Source organism: Leptodactylus fuscus, chromosome 11 (assembly GCF_031893055.1).
Source record: "Leptodactylus fuscus isolate aLepFus1 chromosome 11, aLepFus1.hap2, whole genome shotgun sequence".
In the NCBI taxonomy this organism is placed as follows: domain Eukaryota; kingdom Metazoa; phylum Chordata; class Amphibia; order Anura; family Leptodactylidae; genus Leptodactylus; species Leptodactylus fuscus.
This window is the reverse complement of record NC_134275.1, coordinates 59271830-59291702: the sequence shown is the minus strand read 5'-3', so window position 1 is coordinate 59291702 and position 19873 is coordinate 59271830. Positions and strand designations below refer to the sequence as shown.

The 19873-nt window shown below is 46.7% G+C and overlaps 2 protein-coding genes across 2 annotated transcripts in view; one reads left to right on the top strand and one right to left on the bottom strand.

Annotated features, from left to right (window-relative positions):
* Window positions 1–19873, bottom strand: part of BRWD3 (bromodomain and WD repeat domain containing 3) — a 356261-nt gene that overhangs the window by 94843 nt on the left and 241545 nt on the right. The gene's annotated exons all lie outside the window — the stretch shown is intronic.
* On the top strand, window positions 4276–18399 carry ARHGAP35 (Rho GTPase activating protein 35). Its single transcript, XM_075259243.1, has 7 exons — window positions 4276–4506; window positions 8241–12110; window positions 13515–13659; window positions 13930–14007; window positions 14359–14490; window positions 16166–16271; window positions 16770–18399. Exons 2-7 carry the CDS (start codon window positions 8475–8477, stop codon window positions 17077–17079), a joined length of 4407 nt encoding a protein of 1468 aa, XP_075115344.1. The 5' UTR covers window positions 4276–4506; window positions 8241–8474; the 3' UTR covers window positions 17080–18399.

Below are 19873 nucleotides of genomic sequence, written 5' to 3'. Positions count from 1 at the left end.
TCACTTTTTATACCATATTTTGTAAGTTGAGATTCTTTTTTATTGTACGGTTTGTTACGGACATGGCAAAACTAAAGATGTATTATTTTTATTCATTTTTTTTACTTACATTTAGTTTATATAGGAAAGGGGCATTTTGGGGTCTTATTCCTTTATTTATTTATTTTTTAAAACCCTTTATTTCTATTCAGATGGATAGGCTGACTTCCTTTTCTGTCGACAGGAGCAAGCAGGTATACAGCACGGGAGACCCGGGGTCACTGATCAGACCTTGGGCTATCAAAAATAGACATCATTAGCATAAGCGCCAAAATCCCCTAGGTTCTGCATTATGTTTGACTGTGGCATTTAAATGGCTTACACCCCTGCAGATCAGCAGCCCTAGGACACCGCGCCTCCTGAAGTTTACATGCTCATACTGCTCACTTGCCATATGATTTGTATTGGTGGTTTTAGGTACTGTAGCACTGCCCCATTGAATTCTATAGTACCCTGTAGTATCTTAGGGTGCATGCACACTACGTAACGCCGGGCGTGTATGAGAGCCGTACACGCCGGCATTACGGCAGACTGCCGAACACTTCCCATTCACTTCAATGGGAGCGCTCGTAACAGCGGCGTTTACGAGCGCTCCCATTGAAGTGAATGGGAAGTGTTCGGCAGCCCTGCTGTAACGCCGGCGTGTACGGCTCTCATACACGCCCGGCGTTACGTAGTGTGCATGCACCCTTAGGGTGCATTCACACTGAGTAAACGCTAGCTTATTTTTGTAGAGTAAAATTACACTTGTAAATTTTGCTATCCCATTGACTTCAATGACATTTTACAGGCGTATTTTTTACAGGCGTATTTTTACACTTGTAAAAAAATATCATTGAAGTCAATGGGATAGCAAAATTTACAAGTGTAATTTTACTCTACAAAATAAGCTAGCGTTTACTCAATGTGAATGCACCCTTAAGCTGCCGCTACACTTTGTAAGGCAAGTGAGCACTATAGCCCCCGTCATATACTGTAAACATCTGTGCTCTCCCAAAACAGCTAATCTGGTTCAACACCCAGGACTCCTGACGAATCTAATACTGGTGGCCTATCCTAAGGCCATCAATATTAGAAAGTGGATAAGCCCTGTGTAAGGTTGTGTGGTTTTGGAGATAAAACTGTGACCCATTAACAGCCAATGTAAATACTGCACAGATCTGACAACCATGTGGTTTTCGGCTTCTGCTCCATGATGTTGTACCCTTAATGGTGCTATTATAATCTACTCCATCTGGATTTTAGGGGTTTTTGTGTTTATTCTTGCACCTTCAGATAACATTAGGGGTGAAATTCCTGTGTCGGTACTGGTTAGTCTGGTGGTGTCATGTAGTGGACAGAGTACAGTATTCTGGACTCTTCTTCCATTTGCTTCCTGCTCTATATCTGGAAGTTTCTGTTGTTCTGTGTCCTTGCTCGCTACGATGTTAAAGGTTGTATTTGCTGCACCTCTGTTATTGAGTAACATGGAGGTACAATCTGCCCGGTCTGGTCACTGACCCCCGGCTGTCAACTGTATATCATGTGTCACTGAGCGGCCTCCAACTACTTTCCTGACACACAGTAAGTGACACATTGATATGGCTGCTCCAGTCATCTACTACATCATTAGCTGAACACCAGGCAGATCAGGGATTGTTCAAAGAATTAAAGGGATCCTATCATTGGATTCCCTTTTTTTCTGACTAACACGTAGGAATAGCCTTAAGAAAGGCTATTCGTCTCCTATAGATGTCTTCACCGCGCCGCCGTTCAGTAGAAATCTCGGTTTTCTTCAATATGCATATGAGTTCTTTCACAGCACTGGGGTCGTCCCCAATGCTGCGAGGGAACTCTCCAACGCCCTCTCCCTGTGTATTCTTCTACTACACTGACCGCTGAGCCACCATAATAACCACTGAACTATGACACTGATCACTGAGTCACCATAATAACCACTGGACTACGACACTGACCACTGAGCCACCATAATAACCACTGAACTACGACACTGACCACTGAGCCACCATAATAACCACTGAACTACGACACTGACCACTGAGCCACCATAATAACCACTGAACTATGACACTGACCACTGAGTCACCATAATAACCACTGAACTACGACACTCACCGCTGAGCACCATAATAACCACAGAAATACGACACTGACCACTGAGCCACCATAATAACCACTGAACTATGACACTGACCACTGAGTCACCATAATAACCACTGTGCCACTGCCCTAATCACTAAGCCACCATGCTGACCAATGAGCCACCCCGCTGTCTCTATTACTGATTGAGTCACCATACTAACCACTGTGCTGCCAACCAAGCTATAAACTGTATGACTACAAGGTTGCATGTTATAAAGGGACTAGAGGGACAGATTATTGAGAGTAGGCTCTAGTACTGGATGGGACAGATTATTTAGGGTACAATCTATTACTGTCTGGGGCAGATTATTTGGGGTACAATCTATTACTGTCTGGGGCAGATTATTTGGGGTACAATCTATTACTGTCTGGGGCAGATTATTTAAAGTACAATCTATTACTGTCTGGGGCAGATTATTTAGGGTACAATCTATTACTGGATGGGGCAGATTATTTAGGGTACAATCTATTACTGTCTGGGGCAGATTATTTAGGGTAGAATCTATTACTGTCTGGAGCAGATTATTTAGGGTACAATCTATTACTGGATGGGGCAGATTATTTGGGGTAGAATCTATTACTGTCTGGGGCAGATTATTTAGGGTACAATCTATTACTGTCTGGGGCAGATTATTTAGGGTAGAGTCTATTACTGTCTGGGGCAGATTATTTAGGGTACAATCTATTACTGTCTGGGGCAGATTATTTAGGGTACAGTCTATTACTGGATGGGGCAGATTATTTGGGGTAGAATCTATTACTGTCTGGGGCAGATTATTTAGGGTGCAGTCTATTACTGGATGGGGCAGATTACTTAGGGTGCAGTCTATTACTGTCAGGGGCAGATTATTTAGGGTACAATCTATTACTGTCTGGAGCAGATTATTTAGGGTACAATCTATTACTGTCAGGGGCAGAATATTTAGGGTACAATCTATTACTGTCAGGGGCAGATTATTTAGGGTACAATCTATTACTGTCTGGAGCAGATTATTTAGGGTACAATCTATTACTGTCAGGGGCAGATTATTTAGGGTACAATCTATTACTGTCAGGGGCAGATTATTTAGGGTACAATCTATTACTGTCAGGGGCAGAATATTTAGGGTACAATCTATTACTGTCAGGGGCAGATTATTTAGGGTACAATCTATTACTGTCTGGAGCAGATTATTTAGGGTACAATCTATTACTGTCAGGGGCAGATTATTTAGGGTACAATCTATTACTGTCTGGAGCAGATTATTTAGGGTAGAATCTATTACTGTCTGGAGCAGATTATTTAGGGTACAATCTATTACTGTCTGGAGCAGATTATTTAGGGTAGAATCTATTACTGTCTGGAGCAGATTATTTAGGGTACAATCTATTACTGGATGGGGCAGATTATTTGGGGTAGAATCTATTACTGTCTGGGGCAGATTATTTAGGGTACAATCTATTACTGTCTGGGGCAGATTATTTAGGGTAGAGTCTATTACTGTCTGGGGCAGATTATTTAGGGTACAATCTATTACTGTCTGGGGCAGATTATTTAGGGTAGAGTCTATTACTGGATGGGGCAGATTATTTGGGGTAAAATCTATTACTGTCTGGGGCAGATTATTTAGGGTGCAGTCTATTACTGGATGGGGCAGATTACTTAGGGTAGAACCTATTACTGTGTGGGGCAGATTATTTGGGGTAGAATCTATTACTGTCTGGGGCAGATTATTTAGGGTACAATCTATTACTGTCTGGGGCAGATTATTTGGGGTACAATCTATTACTGTCAGGAGCAGATTATTTAGGGTACAATCTATTACTGTCTGGGGCAGATTCCTGAGCTCTACACAGTTCTCAGACAGTGGGGGACGTCTGTGCAGAGATTACCGCAGTGTCTGAATAGACCGTGTATGAATAAAGTTATTATAAGAAAAAAAAATCCAAAGGCTCCGGAGTACCAACATGGCGTCCGGCCACTTCCGGTGCCTTCAGAACTATTGCTGGGAATGGCGATGAGAGTAGTAACATGACCGACTTCCGGAGGCGCTCCCGGCGCGCCCCCGACGCCCTTTCTCCTTCTGTCGTGCCCGCGCCCGCGCGCCCGCCGGAAGGAAGGAGCCGCCATTACAGGAGGAGACTCCCGAGTCACCCGGATACACCCGGAAACCGCGGCCGGGGATCCGCCGTCACCCGAATCACCCAAATATAGGAAGCGGCCGCGGCCTTTTCCCCAGCCTGGCCGGGCGGAGACGGAAGGAAGTCGCATGTAGGCCGCACTGCCCCTGGTCATCTGGATACTCCCGGAAACCGCGGCCTGATCCACGCCCGAGAGACAGACGGGTGAGAGAGCTGACAGCTGAGCCACATGATAGGGGGCGCCCTACACCCGAGGGCTGAGCTCGCTACACCCGGCACGGGGCGGACACCCTATTGTGTCATCTCATGTGTGCTGACCTGTGGTATGACACTGCACATACATCACATGACATACCACATTTCACATACATGACACACATTGCACATGGGTGACACATACGTGACATACACTGCTCATACAGATGTATGGCACGCACATGACATGCACTGCACATGCAAACATGTGGCATACACGCATGACATACATTGAACATACATACACACACAAACGTGACACGTACTGCGCATACATACATGTGACACACAAATGTGACACGTACTGCGCATACATACATGTGACACACACACATGACACGTACTGCATATACATATCTGTGGCACACACATCGCAAATACATACGTGTGGCACACACATGCACTGCACATACTTTTGTGACACACACCGCACATGCATAAGTGTGACACACACACATGACACGCACCACACATTCATATGTGTGACGTACACACGTGTCACACACTGACATGCATATGTGTGTCGCACATTCCTGCATGACTTGCCCTCACATACATGATATAGACTGCACATGTGTGTGGCACACTGAATTCTGGTTATTTGGTGTACAGTCATTGTCATTTCATTTAGCCAGTGACCATGTGAGACCGGAGGACATGGAGGCAAAAAAATGACCCAGCCCTACAATACTTACTGTATGTATACACGCTACACACGTGGTGCCCTTACACCGCACTGATCCTTAGTGAGCACACAGTGCACCTGCTTTTGTGTGTGCTTGTGAAAACTACACATAGTACTTTGCTGAGCGCATACTATTGTGTCACGTCATATAACATCACTGGACCCAGCTGACTCATTATATCATCCATCAGAGTTTTCTGCTGCCGACAAATATGGCGTGTACTTATAAGGGGCGCTCACTATACGGCACTCGCACACCGGCGGTATGCTGCGCTAATATTCTTTTTGGCCATGCCTTGTCCTGTACACAAAAGGTCAGGGGCTTTGCAGCCCCAAGCACACAGGTTACATTTTAAACCCCCCAACTCTACCCCACCCCAGTGTGCTACTCACTAGTGGTGTTCTGGCTGATACCTACACTTAAAGGGGTCTCCCATGTACATAATCAGATCTATATTTGTAGATAATTAAAAGTGAAACATTTTTGCAAATATAAGTAATTAAAAATTCTGCAGAGTTTTGAAGATTTCCTCTAACCATCTTAGTGGTGACAGTCTGTTGTCTTGATCGGTTACCAATGGATATGACCACCAATGTAGGAACTTTCTATGGTCTGGGACTTGTCAGGAACCCAGCTATGATATTCTCATTGTACCTGGGTTATCAGGCAGGAGACACTACATGTCTCAGAAGATATCCCGGCCACAATAAAGAAATCATGGCTGATTTTCTGACCTTAGAAAGTTCCTGCATTCATGGTCATATCTACTGGCAACTGAACAAGACAACAGACTGTGACCACAAGATATGTAGAGAAAATCTTTAAAACTCTGCAAAATGTTTAATTACTTATATTTGGGAAAATGTTTCACTTTTAATCATCTACAAGTTTAAAAATGGTTATGTACATGGGAATACCCCTTTAATGTGTACTGAACTGAGGATGACAACCTGCACTCTCCCCTGTTGTATTGGGGCGGGGGCATAATATATGTGACTGGAGGAGGAGCACGGTGGTGACACTAGGACCAGCCTAACTACAGCTATATGGGAAATAATGACTGGGGGTCAATATAGTGGACTACAGCCATATGGGCAATGATAAGTGGGGTGCAGTGTAGTGGACTACAGCTATATGGGCATTGATAAGTGGGGTGCAGTGTAGTGAGCTACAGCGATATGGAGACTGATGAGTGGGGGGCCAGTTTAGTGGACTACAGCTGTATGGGCAGTGGTGAGTAGTAGATTGGTGGGGGGAGGGGGAGCGGTAGAGGTTAATCTACTCAGGTCTTAAGGGAGAGTTCACACGGTGTAACGTGCCGCGTGATGTGGCACGTCTACGCCGCGGGACCCTTTTCGGGCCGTACACGCTCCCATTGATTTCAATGGGAGCGGGGATCGCATGCGCCGCGCTAGTTTGCGGCAGTGATTTTGCGGCCGCAACATCACGGCCGCAAACTAGCGCGGCGCATACAATCCCGCTCCCTTTGAAATCAATGGGAGCGTGTACGGCCCGAAAAGGGTCCCGCGGCGTAGACGTGCCACATCACGCGGCACGTTACACCATGTGAACCCTCCCTTAAGAGTAGGAAGAACATCCCAGTGGAAATTGATGGGTCGTGTGAGGTGGGGGCAGCCCAGTGATGATGGCGGTGAAGGTGTCATAAGAGATGGTCTGTTAGTGGGTTCTGTCACATAAATGAAGAGTTGCGGCTCCTTGTCCTCTGTATATTTGTGTTTTACCGTGTTGGTTTCTTCACATGTATTTGGGCTCGTTCACACAGGGCGGATTCTGACTCCGAATCCACCTCAGAATCCGCCCCTCACAATGGAGGTCTATGTAGACCGCTAGCTTCCTTTTTCCGTGAGCAGTATGTTCCTGCTCATGGTAAAAAAGAAGCGAGCTGCCCTTTCTTCAGGCGGATTCTGCAGCTGATCCAGCCCCGGCGTCCGCCTCATGACAGCACCCCCCAGACTAGGCCCATTTATTTGGGCTTACTCCGGAGCGGGAAGCCGTGACAGTCGTGGCTGGCGCATTTTGGTCCAATTCTAATGCGGCTTCTCGCATCTGGACCAAAATACACGATCCCGTGCCCCGTGTGAATGAGGTTTTACTGAGCCATGTGGAGATATGTACAAGCAGCAGCAGAGGGTCTGACATGGCTGGACTTGTCCTGGACTTGCAGTTTGTTCTGCCCCTCATGGCTGTGTCTAGTTTGGGCACTTGTGACCCCAGCACACACTTACTGTCTCTTGTGGCGGCCATGTTGTGCCATATTTTCTTTGTTCGCTTCTATTTGTTGTATTGATTTTTGTGTTGTGTATAACGTCCTGTGGGTGCCGGAGCAGAGGACGCGGGCGCCAGGGATAGGTCAGCTTTGGCTTTTTTACCTCCCATAATGGAAGTCTTTGCCATTGCGTTGCAGCTAATGCCCCGTGACTGAAGCCAATATGTCCACCATGATATTCCTTATTATAATGCTGTCTCCATACTCTTCCCTCTCCTCTGGAGTCTGTAAAAGCTGAGCAACCTCCGGAGGGGATGTTATGACAGCCATGTTGGTTATCACCCAAATTTTTCAGATGGTCGCTCTTTGTGATAGGTTATCTTTTTACTGTGAAGTTAGCCCCTTCTTGTGAGTCAGCTTTGCTCGGTCTGTGGGGGCGCTATGTAGCTGTCTAGCCATATAGATCTTCTAGTGATGACCACAACTCGTCCTCTTTTGGTGTCATTTGAAATTGTATACATAAAGTTTATTGAATGGTACTGGGGCATGGCTCGTCTTGTTTAGTATGTCACCTGGCTGGAGGTTGCCATCTTGGCTCATTCTCCATTCACCTTAGTTTTATATTACTTTTACAAAACCCTTGTCCCCGGCGCCACCTTACACAGCGCATCCTCACTGAGCGTCGCTCTGAATATTGCACATTCTGTATAATCTTTCGCTCTTCATCTCGTCACCACTGACACTTGTGTTTTTTATTTTTTATTTTTCAGATTGCACCAAAAACCTGACGATGAGCGCCATGTATGGCTGGCATGGTGGTGATACACGACGCGGCTCCTCCTTCTAGGAACCCATTTTGCCAATCTGAAGGGGGTGTAACAAAGACCAGGATTCGAATCGCAACGTCCTGGCGTGTCTTGTCCTTTCGAAGAGTCTGTGCATGGAGTGCCATTACCAAGCCTCACCCCAGCAGGTGTTGATGTGGGCAGGATGAGTGCGGCGCCATGATGATGGCACGGAAACAAGATGTGCGGGTGCCCACTTATAGCATCAGTGTGGTGGGCTTGTCCGGCACAGAAAAAGAAAAGGGGCAGTGTGGCATCGGGAAGTCATGTCTGTGCAACCGATTTGTACGACCCAGTGCGGATGACTTCCACTTGGACCACACATCCGTCCTTAGCACTAGTGACTTTGGGGGCCGTGTCGTGAACAATGACCACTTCTTGTACTGGGGGGAAGTTGCCCGGACACTTGAAGATTGTGTGGAGTGCAAGGTGCATGTAGTGGAACAGACAGAGTTTATAGATGACCAGACTTTCCAGCCTCATCGCAGTACGGCGCTGCAACCATACATCAAGCGAGCCGCATCCAGTAAACTTGCCTCTGCCGAGAAACTCATGTATTTTTGCACAGATCAGTTAGGACTGGAGCAGGACTTTGAGCAGAAACAGATGCCGGAGGGCAAACTGCTGATAGATGGATTTTTGCTGTGTGTGGACGTCAGTCGTGGCATGAATAGGAATTTTGACGACCAACTAAAGTTTGTGTCTAACCTATACACTCAACTTGCCAAGACCAAGAAGCCGATTGTATTGGTCCTGACCAAATGTGATGAAGGAGTGGAACGATACATTCGGGATGCTCATGGGTTTGCACTCAACAAAAAGAATTTGCAAGTGGTGGAGACTTCAGCAAGGTCCAATGTCAACGTGGATTTGGCCTTTACTGCCCTCATACAGCTGATAGACAAAAGTCGTGGCAAGTCCAAGATTATTCCTTACTTTGAGGCGTTGAAGCAGCAGAGCCAGCAGAGTGCAGCTGCCAAAGACAAGTATGAATGGCTGGTGGGGCGAGTAGTCAAGTCACACAATGAGACGTGGCTGAACGTTAGCCGGCGTATGCAGAGCTGCAGTGAATATCAGGATTACGTGTACTTGGAAGGTACCGATAAAGCCAAGAAGCTATTTCAGCAGCACATCCATCGGCTCCGGCAGGACCATATTGAACGCCGTCGTAAGGTTTACTTGTCAGTTCTCCCCCGTGCATTAGATGTCCTCGTGCCTGACCTTGATGAAATAGACCATCTGAGCTGTCTCAAAGCAGCCAAACTGTTAGAATCAAAGCCTGACTTCTCCCATTGGTTTGTGATTCTTGAGGACACCCCATGGGATCTCACCAGTCACATAGACAATATGGATGACGAGCGGATACCGTACGATATTATGGAAACTGCGCTGGCAGCAGAAGTTTATTGTAGTCATCTTGAAAAGCTAAGAAATGCAAGAAAGAAAGCAGAGATGAGAAAAGCCTTCAAAGAAAACCTGTCTGCATCTCCATTCATCACTCCCGGAAAGCCCTGGGAGGAGGCTCGCAGTTTTATTATGAGTGAGGAATTTTATCAGTGGTTGGAAGAATCAGTCTATATGGACATATATAGTAAGCACCAGAAGGAGATCATTGATAAAGCCAAGGAAGAGTTCCAGGAGCTTCTGCTGGAGTATTCAGAGTTGTTCTATGAGCTGGAACTAGATGCCAAGCCCAGCAAAGAGAAGATGGGGGTCATCCAAGAAGTTCTAGGTGAGGAGCAGCGCTTCAAAGCTCTGCAGAAGCTGCAGGCCGAGCGAGACGCCCTAATCCTTAAACACATTCACTTTGTCTATCATCCCACAAAAGACACTTGCCCCAGTAACCCTTCATGTGTAGACACCAAAATAGAGCAGCTTATCAGCTCCAGGTGCCCTTACCCCTATGATCGTCTCTATAAGGACCCAAATGTGGATAGAATCAACCTGGTGATCCTTGGCAAGGACGGTTTGGCTCGGGAACTTGCTAATGAGATCCGTGCCCTTTGCACCAATGATGACAAGTATGTGATCGATGGGAAGATGTATGAGTTGTCTTTGCGTCCTATTGAGGGCAATGTGCGGCTGCCTGTCAATTCATTTCAGACCTCGACCTTTATGCCTCACGGATGCCTCTGCCTTTACAACTCCAAAGAGTCTTTGTCCTACGTCGTAGAGAGTATTGAGAAAAACCGGGAGTCCAGTCTAGGACGGAAGGACAACCACTTGCTCAACTTACCCCTTACCTTAATACTTGTCAACCGCAGAGGTGACACAAGTGGCGAGACCGCACACAGCCTCATTCAGCAGGGTCATCAAATAGCCAGCAAGTTGCAGTGCTTTTTCCTAGATGCTGCCTCTACCGGCCTGGGCTATGGTCGCAACATAAATGAGAAGCAGATCAGTCAGATTCTGAGGTTTCTTCTCGAGTCCAAGAAAAACCTAAACCTTGTGAGCTCCTCCCCAAGTATCAAGGATCTGGTTGACTGTGACCTGCGTATAGTTATGTGCTTGATGTGCGGAGACCCCTTTAACATGGAGGAGGTCCTGAACGTTCTGAAGCCTCATACGTATCGGCCATCACAGTTTGGGATCGGCGGTTCGGTGCTGCTTGACTTGCCAATAGGTAGTCAGAAGCGTCGTCTGGAGCTGCTGATCTTGTCCTATCACGCCTCATTCAACATTCGCAAGACAAAACTGGTACATGGTTATATGGTGTTCTACGCAGCGAAGCGCCGTGCCTCCCTGGCCATGCTGCGGGCCTTCCTCTGTGAAGTACAAGACATTGTTCCTGTTCAACTTGTTGCCTTGACCGAGGGTCCTGTTAATCTCTTGGATAACCTCGCCAGAGACCAGCTGACCGAAGGAGAGGAGATTGCTCAAGACATTGAAGGCAAATTCCTGAATTTACAGTGTGGACAGGCCCAACCCAAGTTAGACATGTTCTACTCTTTCTTTAAAGATGTTGTTGAGAAGAAAGTAATCATCGAAGCATCGCACATGTATGACAACACAGCAGAAGCGTGTAGCACTACAGAGGAGGTTTTTAGCTCCCCTCGCGCAGGTTCTCCTCTCTGCAATTCCCACTTGCCAGACTCTGAGGAAGATCTAGACCCCTCTCCCCAGCACATCCTTTCTCGAGATGACATGAGTCTGGCCGCACCTTCTAGAGACCATTCTAGATTGGAGGACAGCGAGAGTCTTCCCTTCATCTCTGTTATGAGCACCTTCGAGAGCAAACTGAACAACAAGGTACCTCCCCCCCTTAAACCAAAGCCTGACCTGTCCTACCTAGACTCTGGGTCCCGAGACGGACACAGAAGGTCCTTAACCTCCATCACTTGGCCACCATCTGACGCCTTTGACCCTTCAGATTATGCTGAACCTATAGACTCTGTCGTGAAACCGAGAAACCAGGAAGAGAACATTTACTCGGTGCCTCATGACAGCACGCAAGGAAAAATAATCACTATCCGCAATGCTATCAAGCCGCAGTCCAACGGCAGCGGGAACGGTTCAGACAGTGACATGGACACTAACTCGCTGGAGCGGACCAGGAAAGCATCCATCGTGACCAAACCTGTACTCTACCGGACCAAGTGTGCCAAACTGGGGAAATTCTCTAGTTATCGCAGCAGCTTCAGTGTGGGCAGTGATGATGAGCTCGGCCCCATGCGAAGAAAGGATGAAGACATTGGAACACAGGGACCAAAAGACAACACTACAAATTCCTATGAGGCAGATGGGGAGGATCCGCGAAAGAGAAACATTCTGCGCAGTCTGAGGAGAACCACGAAGGTATACGGTGTATACACAGGGATTAGCAAAGGCTGACGCTCACTTACATCATGGCTAGACTGCAGTCACTGTAGAGCCCAGAATGCAAATTGGGGGGCGCATTGCAGGAGATTTTATAGCTCTGATTTGGTTACTGGACAAGACTTACTGTGAACATGACTTGTCCCATAGTGAGTGCAGCTCTGGTTGTGACTGGAGTAACGCCAGATGTAACTTGAGTGACAGTATAAAGGAGTCCCTAGAATGTAAATGAAGCGCTAAAGACTGTAATTTCCTGATAGACTTTTTGCTCATAACTTTGATAAATTTCTAACCGGTCAAATCCTAGATCCTGGGTCATGGAGACTGAAAACCAGATTTATTGCCTGTGATCAGGGCAGATATTCAGCCTCTAGAGTCTTTCTATGCATTGCAATTTGAGACATTGAAATGAATGTGTTCAAGCAAAAATTCTGTCAGGAGATTCCATCCAAAATGTCTGATCAGTGCCGAAAACTCCCATTAGAGCCCCGCTTAGAGTACACACTGCAGACATTGCCCCTACCACTGATTCCACTGCCAAAGGCAGTCCCTGTGTGATGTGTGTGCTAACAGAATAGTGAGTGCAGTTCTGGAGTATAATACAGGATGTAACTCAGGATCAGTACAGGATAAGTAATGTAATGTATGTACACAGTGACTGCACCAGCAGAATAGTGAGCACAGCTCTGGAGTATAATACAGGATGTAACTGAGGATCAGTACAAGATATGTAATGTATGTACACAGTGACTGCACCAGCAGAATAGTGAGCGCAGCTCTGGAGTATAATACAGGATGTAACTCAGGATCAGTACAGGATAAGTAATGTATGTACACAGTGACTGTACCAGCAGAATAGTGAGGGCAGCTCTGGAGTATAATACAGGATGTAACTCAGGATCAGTACAGGATAAGTAATGTAATGTATGTACACAGTGACTGCACCAGCAGAATAGTGAGTGCAGCTCTGGAGTATAATACAGGATGTAACGCAGGATCAGTACAGGATAAGTAATGTAATGTATGTACACAGTGACTGCACCAGCAGAATAGTGAGTGCAGCTCTGGAGTATAATACAGGATGTAACTGAGGATCAGTACAAGATATGTAATGTATGTACACAGTGACTGTACCAGCAGAATAGTGAGGGCAGTTCTGGAGTATAATACAGGATGTAACTCAGGATCAGTACAGGATAAGTAATGTAATCATACAACCTCCTAGGGTGAGAACTCGCACAAAAAAAGCTTTCATCTCAGAATTGCACTGTACACTGCTCGGTGCTGTTATATTGTCTAAGTTATTATAGTGCGCCTGGTTTGGGGTGAGGATTTTGGGTTGGTTTTGCGTCTTTTATATCTTATTGTTTATTTCCCTGTCAGAAACGAGTCCATAAAATCCGTCCACCATTAACCAAACAGACGTGGGAGAGCAACTATTTTGGGGTACCTCTGGTGAATGTTGTGACTTCTGACAGGCCTATCCCTGTGTTCATTGAGAAGTGTGTGGAGTACATAGAAACCACAGGTGAGTGGGGTCTCTCTGATTTCTGGATACACTGTAATCTGATCTCCATTACACAGTCACTTTTACATCCACTCTGTGTAATAGTGCCCCCTCCATCCATGGCTTTGTCTGGTACTGCATTTAATTTCAGTGGCTGCTACAGACACAGATACTGGGTTGGATTTCTCCTCCTATTTTTGTGGTCTTTGACATTGACATGATAGTTTGATGAAGTTGTGCAGCACATAATGATTTGACTTCATACGTTGTTTTCCCTTCTCTCTCCCCCAGGAATGAGCACGGAGGGAATTTATCGCGTCAGCGGCAACAAGTCCGAGATGGACTCGCTGCAGAGACAGTTTGATCAAGGTGATGATGATGGTTTTGGCCATGATGATCAGTAGAATCATTCGTCTTCACTTTTGTCCCTCATCGTCTTCGGGCTCCTTTCTTCTTCTCTGTCCTTGCCTAGTCACTTTTTCTTTTGGTATCTTTCCTTCCTCTATGTTCATGCCGTCATATCCCCATTACTGGGGTCTCCCTTCTCAGACCCCTCCTGCGCTGCTATCTACTGCACTCTCTGATCTGCCCTTCATCGCTTGGTCTGCCGTCTTGCCCATTTCTCTCTTTCTGTTACCTATGTTGGTGCTATAAGGATGGTGGTGGTCGTAGTAATAATGATGGTCGGATTCATCTCTCTGACAACTGTCTCCTTCACAGATCACAACCTGGACTTGGCGGAGAAGGATTTTACAGTGAACACTGTAGCCGGAGCCTTGAAGAGTTTCTTTGCAGAGCTGCCAGATCCTTTGGTGCCGTATACTGTACAGTCTGAGCTGGTGGAAGCCTACAGTAAGTAGTTGTGGCAGTGCATGACGTGACTGGGGGATTATGCGTCATTTCTATCCACTTCTATGATCGCTGGCGCCATGACAGTCATTCACCAGCGGCCTTAAAAATACCACCATACCGACTGCTTGTCTATTCATAGAAACACAAGGAAGGGTTAAAGAAGTTGTGGCAAAAATTTTATTTTTTAACTAGGCCAGAGGAGGTGAAAAAAAAAAAATCATACTCTCCTTGCTCCCAGTGCGGTTTGTTCCTGCCGATCCATTGTCTTCTGGTGGAGGTTTCAGCCACACGTGACCGCTGAGGCTAATCAGCAGCCTGACTGAAGGACATGTGATGTCTCTACCTGTGGCGTCTTGGGGGTCACTTCATCGTGACTTCACTTGATTCGCCTCAGTGGACAGGTGTTGCTTTGGCCTTCCACCAGAAGACAACAATGGACCAGGATGGCCTCAGTGGAAGGGATCCAGCAGCGAGGAGTGACAAGCGAGTCTGGATTTGTTTTTTGGGTTTTTTTTGTTTTTTTTACCTTCTCCGTCCTATTTTACAATTATATATTTTTTTGCCCGGACAGTCTCTTTAAGGCTAAAGCCCCACGGAACGTCCTGCAGCAATAATGTGCTGCGGGAAAACCGCAGTGGCAACGCATCGCGGTTTTTCTTGCAGCACTTTAGACAGAAAGTTTGCGGAATTTTCCTCTGCGGACTTCCTGTTACTATTATACCTACATATATTAGCACTGATGCCACATTAAAACATAACATTTATTATTACTTTTTTAAAAAAAAAAAAAATTGTTCTATGTAAAAAACAAAATGCAGTCACTCTAGTTGTATATATGACAGAAAGGATATTGTTTATGGGCAATTAACCTATATTCAAAGTTATTTAGACATAGGATACCCTTGCAACAAAAAAACCACACATAGGTAAAAAAGTTGGAACAGTCTTACCAGAGTGTCGGCAGGAGTCAGTTGATACACAGAGAAACGCCAGGTAGTAAGGAATACACCCTACTAACACCCTGTCCGGGCCCTGGCTCCCACAGACTCCCGCCCTAACAAGGGCAGTCCCAAGCTTTCCCTGGTTGACGGCCCTATTTGTCCCTTTGTCCCTACTATTATACCTATGAGCAAACCACCAGTGTTTCTGTAGGTATAGTTGACCTGCTGCGATTTCCAAAACCGTGCTGGTTTTGGAATTCGCAACATGTCTGCACCTCAGTTTTTACCGTAAAGTGGGCATGGGATTTGCTAGAATCCCACCCACTCTGCCATTACTGTAAAACGCTGCGATTTTTCCCACAGCGTTTCCGGCCCGTGGGACCCCGGCCTAAAGATGCGATAGCGATAGATACCACTCCTATCAACTGTGGACACGGAGCAGTAGATCAGGAGAGCGCCACCTACTGTGCCCCATTATAAGCAGGGCTAAGGAGTTGGGAGCTCCAAAATAGTTATTTTGTAACTAATTAAATTATTAATAATAATTTGTTGCTAGTTTAATTTCATAAAAAATTTAATCAGTAGATTTTTATGTGAATTGGAGGATCTGGGCTGTGGTGTCATGGTGGGTGGTGGGTTATATGTCATGTGATGGTGCAGTGGATGTGTCTGTAGTCGAGATCTCTACAGAGATTTCTAGAGTCTCTTGAACTTTTGCTTGTTGTCTTTGGTAGAAATCAATGACCAAGAGCAGAAGCTTCAGGCGATGAAGGAACTCCTGAAGAAACTGCCTAAGGAAAATCAAGACATCTTCAAATACGTCATCTCCCACCTGAACCGGTCAGTGGTTTCAGACCATATGTGTGCTTATCTGCACCCTATTACTGTGTACATTTGAGTACTGTGTTGTGCACATGCTCTAATCTGTGTTTTCATGTTTGTCCACACACATGCACACCTGGGCCTGCTCTAGTGTGCCTGTCTTTCTGTGTGTACCATTGCACACTTAGTATGTATTTGTTTGCTCTATTGTGTTCTCTAGTGTCTGTATGCGCACCTATCTGTGTGTATGCCTATGCCCACTTTACAGGGGGTGTGGGGGGTCTGTGCCCGCTTTAGTTTGTTCACGCAGACCCTACTCTATATTTCATGTTTACGTGGTCCTGGGCCCGGTGTGTGTGTGTGTGTGCGTGCGTGCGTGCGTGCGTGCGTGCGTGCGTGCGTGCGTGCGTGCGTGCGTGCGTGCGTGCGTGCGTGCGTGCGCATCTGTACTTAGTCTAGTATATGTGTGCACATGTGTTGTCTCTTCTGCTCCTGACAATTGTTGCTCTTCCTCAGGGTCAGCCAGCATCATCACACCAACCTGATGACCAGTGAGAACCTGTCCATCTGCTTCTGGCCAACATTGATGCGCCCGGACTTCACCACCATGGACGCTCTGACTGCAACTCGCACCTACCAGACAATCATTGAGCTCTTCATCCATCAGTGTCCGTACTTCTTCTACCAGCGCCCTCCAATGGACCTTCCCACGCCAAGTTCTCCCTCCACACCTCCCCTCAATCCTCCGTCTCCTCCTCAGTCTCCCCCGTTAACCCCTGTGTCCCCAATGGAGAGCCTGCTACCATCAGATCCAAGCATCCTGTGACCGTTCCTCCCCCACAGCTTAGAGTCTCTCCCGGAGGCAACGTCCGCCCCCTCGGCCACTCGCTGACCTCTTGTGGAGGACCGGTGGCTTCACCTATGGGACCACTACAGATATGAGACTTGGAGTCTGAGCCCGGGATGGACCCTCCAGTGAAGAAAATGGGGGGCTATCGTGGTACATTAAGGAGCGGGGCGTCCCTGGTACACTGTGCAAGGATCGTGAGTGGATACCTGGTACACTGACTGTGTGACCTCCACATGACAGAGGGACCCCGCTTCTGGGGGTGTTTGTGGATTACACCCTGGTCTGGATCACATCGCACTGTGAATTGTGGAACTGGGTGGGGACGCTCTCCTCGTTCCTCTGTGGTATTAGTGCCCCCTCCCCCCCCAACTTTAGGACACTAACCCGAAAAGGACACAGAAATCACACTACATATCCTAGCACTTACAGACCGCACATTAGGGTTAATGGGGGCTGCATGAGTTGTATGCTTTGTACATGATTACACGGAGAACACATGTGTGACATTGGCCGGAGATCACACGCATGTTCATGTGTCTGATGGTTTAACCACTGCTGCTCCGGCTGCTTCGTCTTCATTTTTCTTTCTCTTTTTTTAATTGGCGCCTCAGGCTTGGATTGTCGGCTCTGTGGTAACGGATCTCCTGAGGTGCCTTATTGCCCCGGCTCATTCTGATGTGTCTGACTATTTTATAGGCCTGACCCTTAAAGGGTGAGATCGCACCACCCCCCCTTCCATTTTATCTGACGTGTCCTACTGATTCCCGTAACAGACGGCCCCCGCTTTTACTGACTCCACAATGAGCTGCGCCCTCACTACCTCTTTGTTGAGACACTAACTGTCCTTTAAGTGTTAAAATTTCCCCTCCCCTGCCTAACCCGTATGACCGGCGACCACACATAACAGACCTCCTCCTGCTAACTTAAATCCCCCACCCAATGTGTGACTTTCCCTCCCCCACCCGGTGGGCGTGACCCGGGGCAGATCTGGTTGGTGGGCCGCAGGGTGACTGGTTTGGGGTCAGTCTCACAGGATGTGAAGGGAAAGTCTGAACCCACCATCCCTGGAGCTTGTCCATACCGTGTGGAGGGAGGCCTCGCCGTGACTGGGGGCCCCCATTACTTCCTGTTCTGTTTGTCGCTGTCCGATGGTCGGGTCATTTTGTGCATGAGAATGTGATCCTTCCGCTGACGCCGGAATCGTATTTGCTGCGAGTCTGCTCATTGTAATTGGAACAAACAGAGGGCCTTAATGTGATTTGTATTATAGCTAATAAATCTTGTTATAAACTCCCAGCGCTCTCCCTGTTCATCTGTGGTAGACTGACATCATCCTGTAAAGACTGTTAGTGTATAAATGACAACCAGAAGGCCAAGACCCGGCTTAAAGGGGTTGTTCAGTATTGGAAAAACATGGCTAGTTTCTCCTGTCTTCAGGTTGTGTGGGGTATTGCATCTCAGCCCCATTCAATTCAATACAACAGACCACGGTGGCTTTGAAAAAAGCCTTTTTTCTCTGCTTCTATGTGCAACAAGCAGATATCTTAAGAAGGGTAAGGGACTAAACACTACATTGTCTCTAGTCTCTTCCTTACACAATGGTCCAGCTTTATTGAGCTCTACCCCTGGGTCTGGAGCAGCGCTCGGCCACAGGGCCCACTTGTTTGTCTGTGTACTAATGGGACTGTAAGGGGTCCCTGAAGAACTCTGTACACGCTCGTCCCATTGGTGCCACTGTAATTGATTGTAGGGGACTGATGGCTTTCCATGTCAGAAGGGTTCCTATTCTCATGACCCAGTGTTGCAACCACACTAGAAACCAGCGGTTCGACCAAAATAGAACCATGGAGGAAGTAGTCTTTTAAACCGTCCCTTTTAAGGCTGAGGCCCCGAGTTGCAGAAACGCAGCTTTTTGCTTAGTTTTTTTTTTTTTTTTTTTTTAGCTAATGCCAAGAGTGGCTACAAAAGGAATGGGGAAATATATAAGAAGTTCTTACACTTCTCCCTTCTGCTCAATCCACTCCTGACTTTGTGTCAAAAAACTGCTGCAAAACCTGCAACAAAAAAAGTTGCATTTCTGAAACGTGGGGCCTCAGTGAAAAAAAAAAAAAACTCATGCTGGAAAAAAACACCACATGACTATGACTACATCCAAATCAGGGAGCGATATCATTATATTTTTATGAGTTTTGCTCTCATCATAGAACAGTTAAACGATTAAGAAATTGTGACCGTCCGAGCGGCAGACTGAAGATGTTCTGCTGCAAGGTTAGCAATGTCAATCTAAGACACCAAGGAGCAATGGCGGAATTATCTTCAATAAGTTATATGCCAGAATAATGCAAGTCCTTCTACAGAAACTTCCTCCAGCCAGGGGAGATATCTGGCTCAGACAGATGTGGATACAGCACTTCAGTGTGATAGGTGACAATACATTGTGACAAACCCTCTGCTGTACAAGCAAGACCAGGTCAGGATGGGTTTCCGTCCTCTGGGTCTGAACAAGCAGGTTCTATTCACTTTCAGCAAGTAGAGATCCAGAAAATAGAGATTTAGCCAAAACGGAGCATTCGAGAAGAGTTGCAGGCCCCATAGCAGTGGAGCCGATCTCCGATCTTACTTATTGGTGATCACTCATCTTGTTAAGAAAATCTCCTCCAAAGTCTTTCAGAAGGTAACGCAGATCCATCCTCCTCCTCCTCACCACTGCAATGGCCACATGAGCATCACCACTATGGAGCAATGGAAGACGTTGCATGTTCTGATGGAT

What these genes read in the sequence shown, in the direction of transcription:
- ARHGAP35 (XM_075259243.1), top strand. Translation starts at nt 8,475, where the DNA reads ATGATGATGGCACGGAAACAAGATGTGCGGGTGCCCACTTATAGCATC. An exon ending in GTCTGAGGAGAACCACGAAG is followed by an intron (nt 12,111 to 13,514) that starts GTATACGGTGTA and finishes TTTCCCTGTCAG; the next exon opens with AAACGAGTCCATAAAATCCG. An exon ending in GTCATCTCCCACCTGAACCG is followed by an intron (nt 16,272 to 16,769) that starts GTCAGTGGTTTC and finishes GCTCTTCCTCAG; the next exon opens with GGTCAGCCAGCATCATCACA.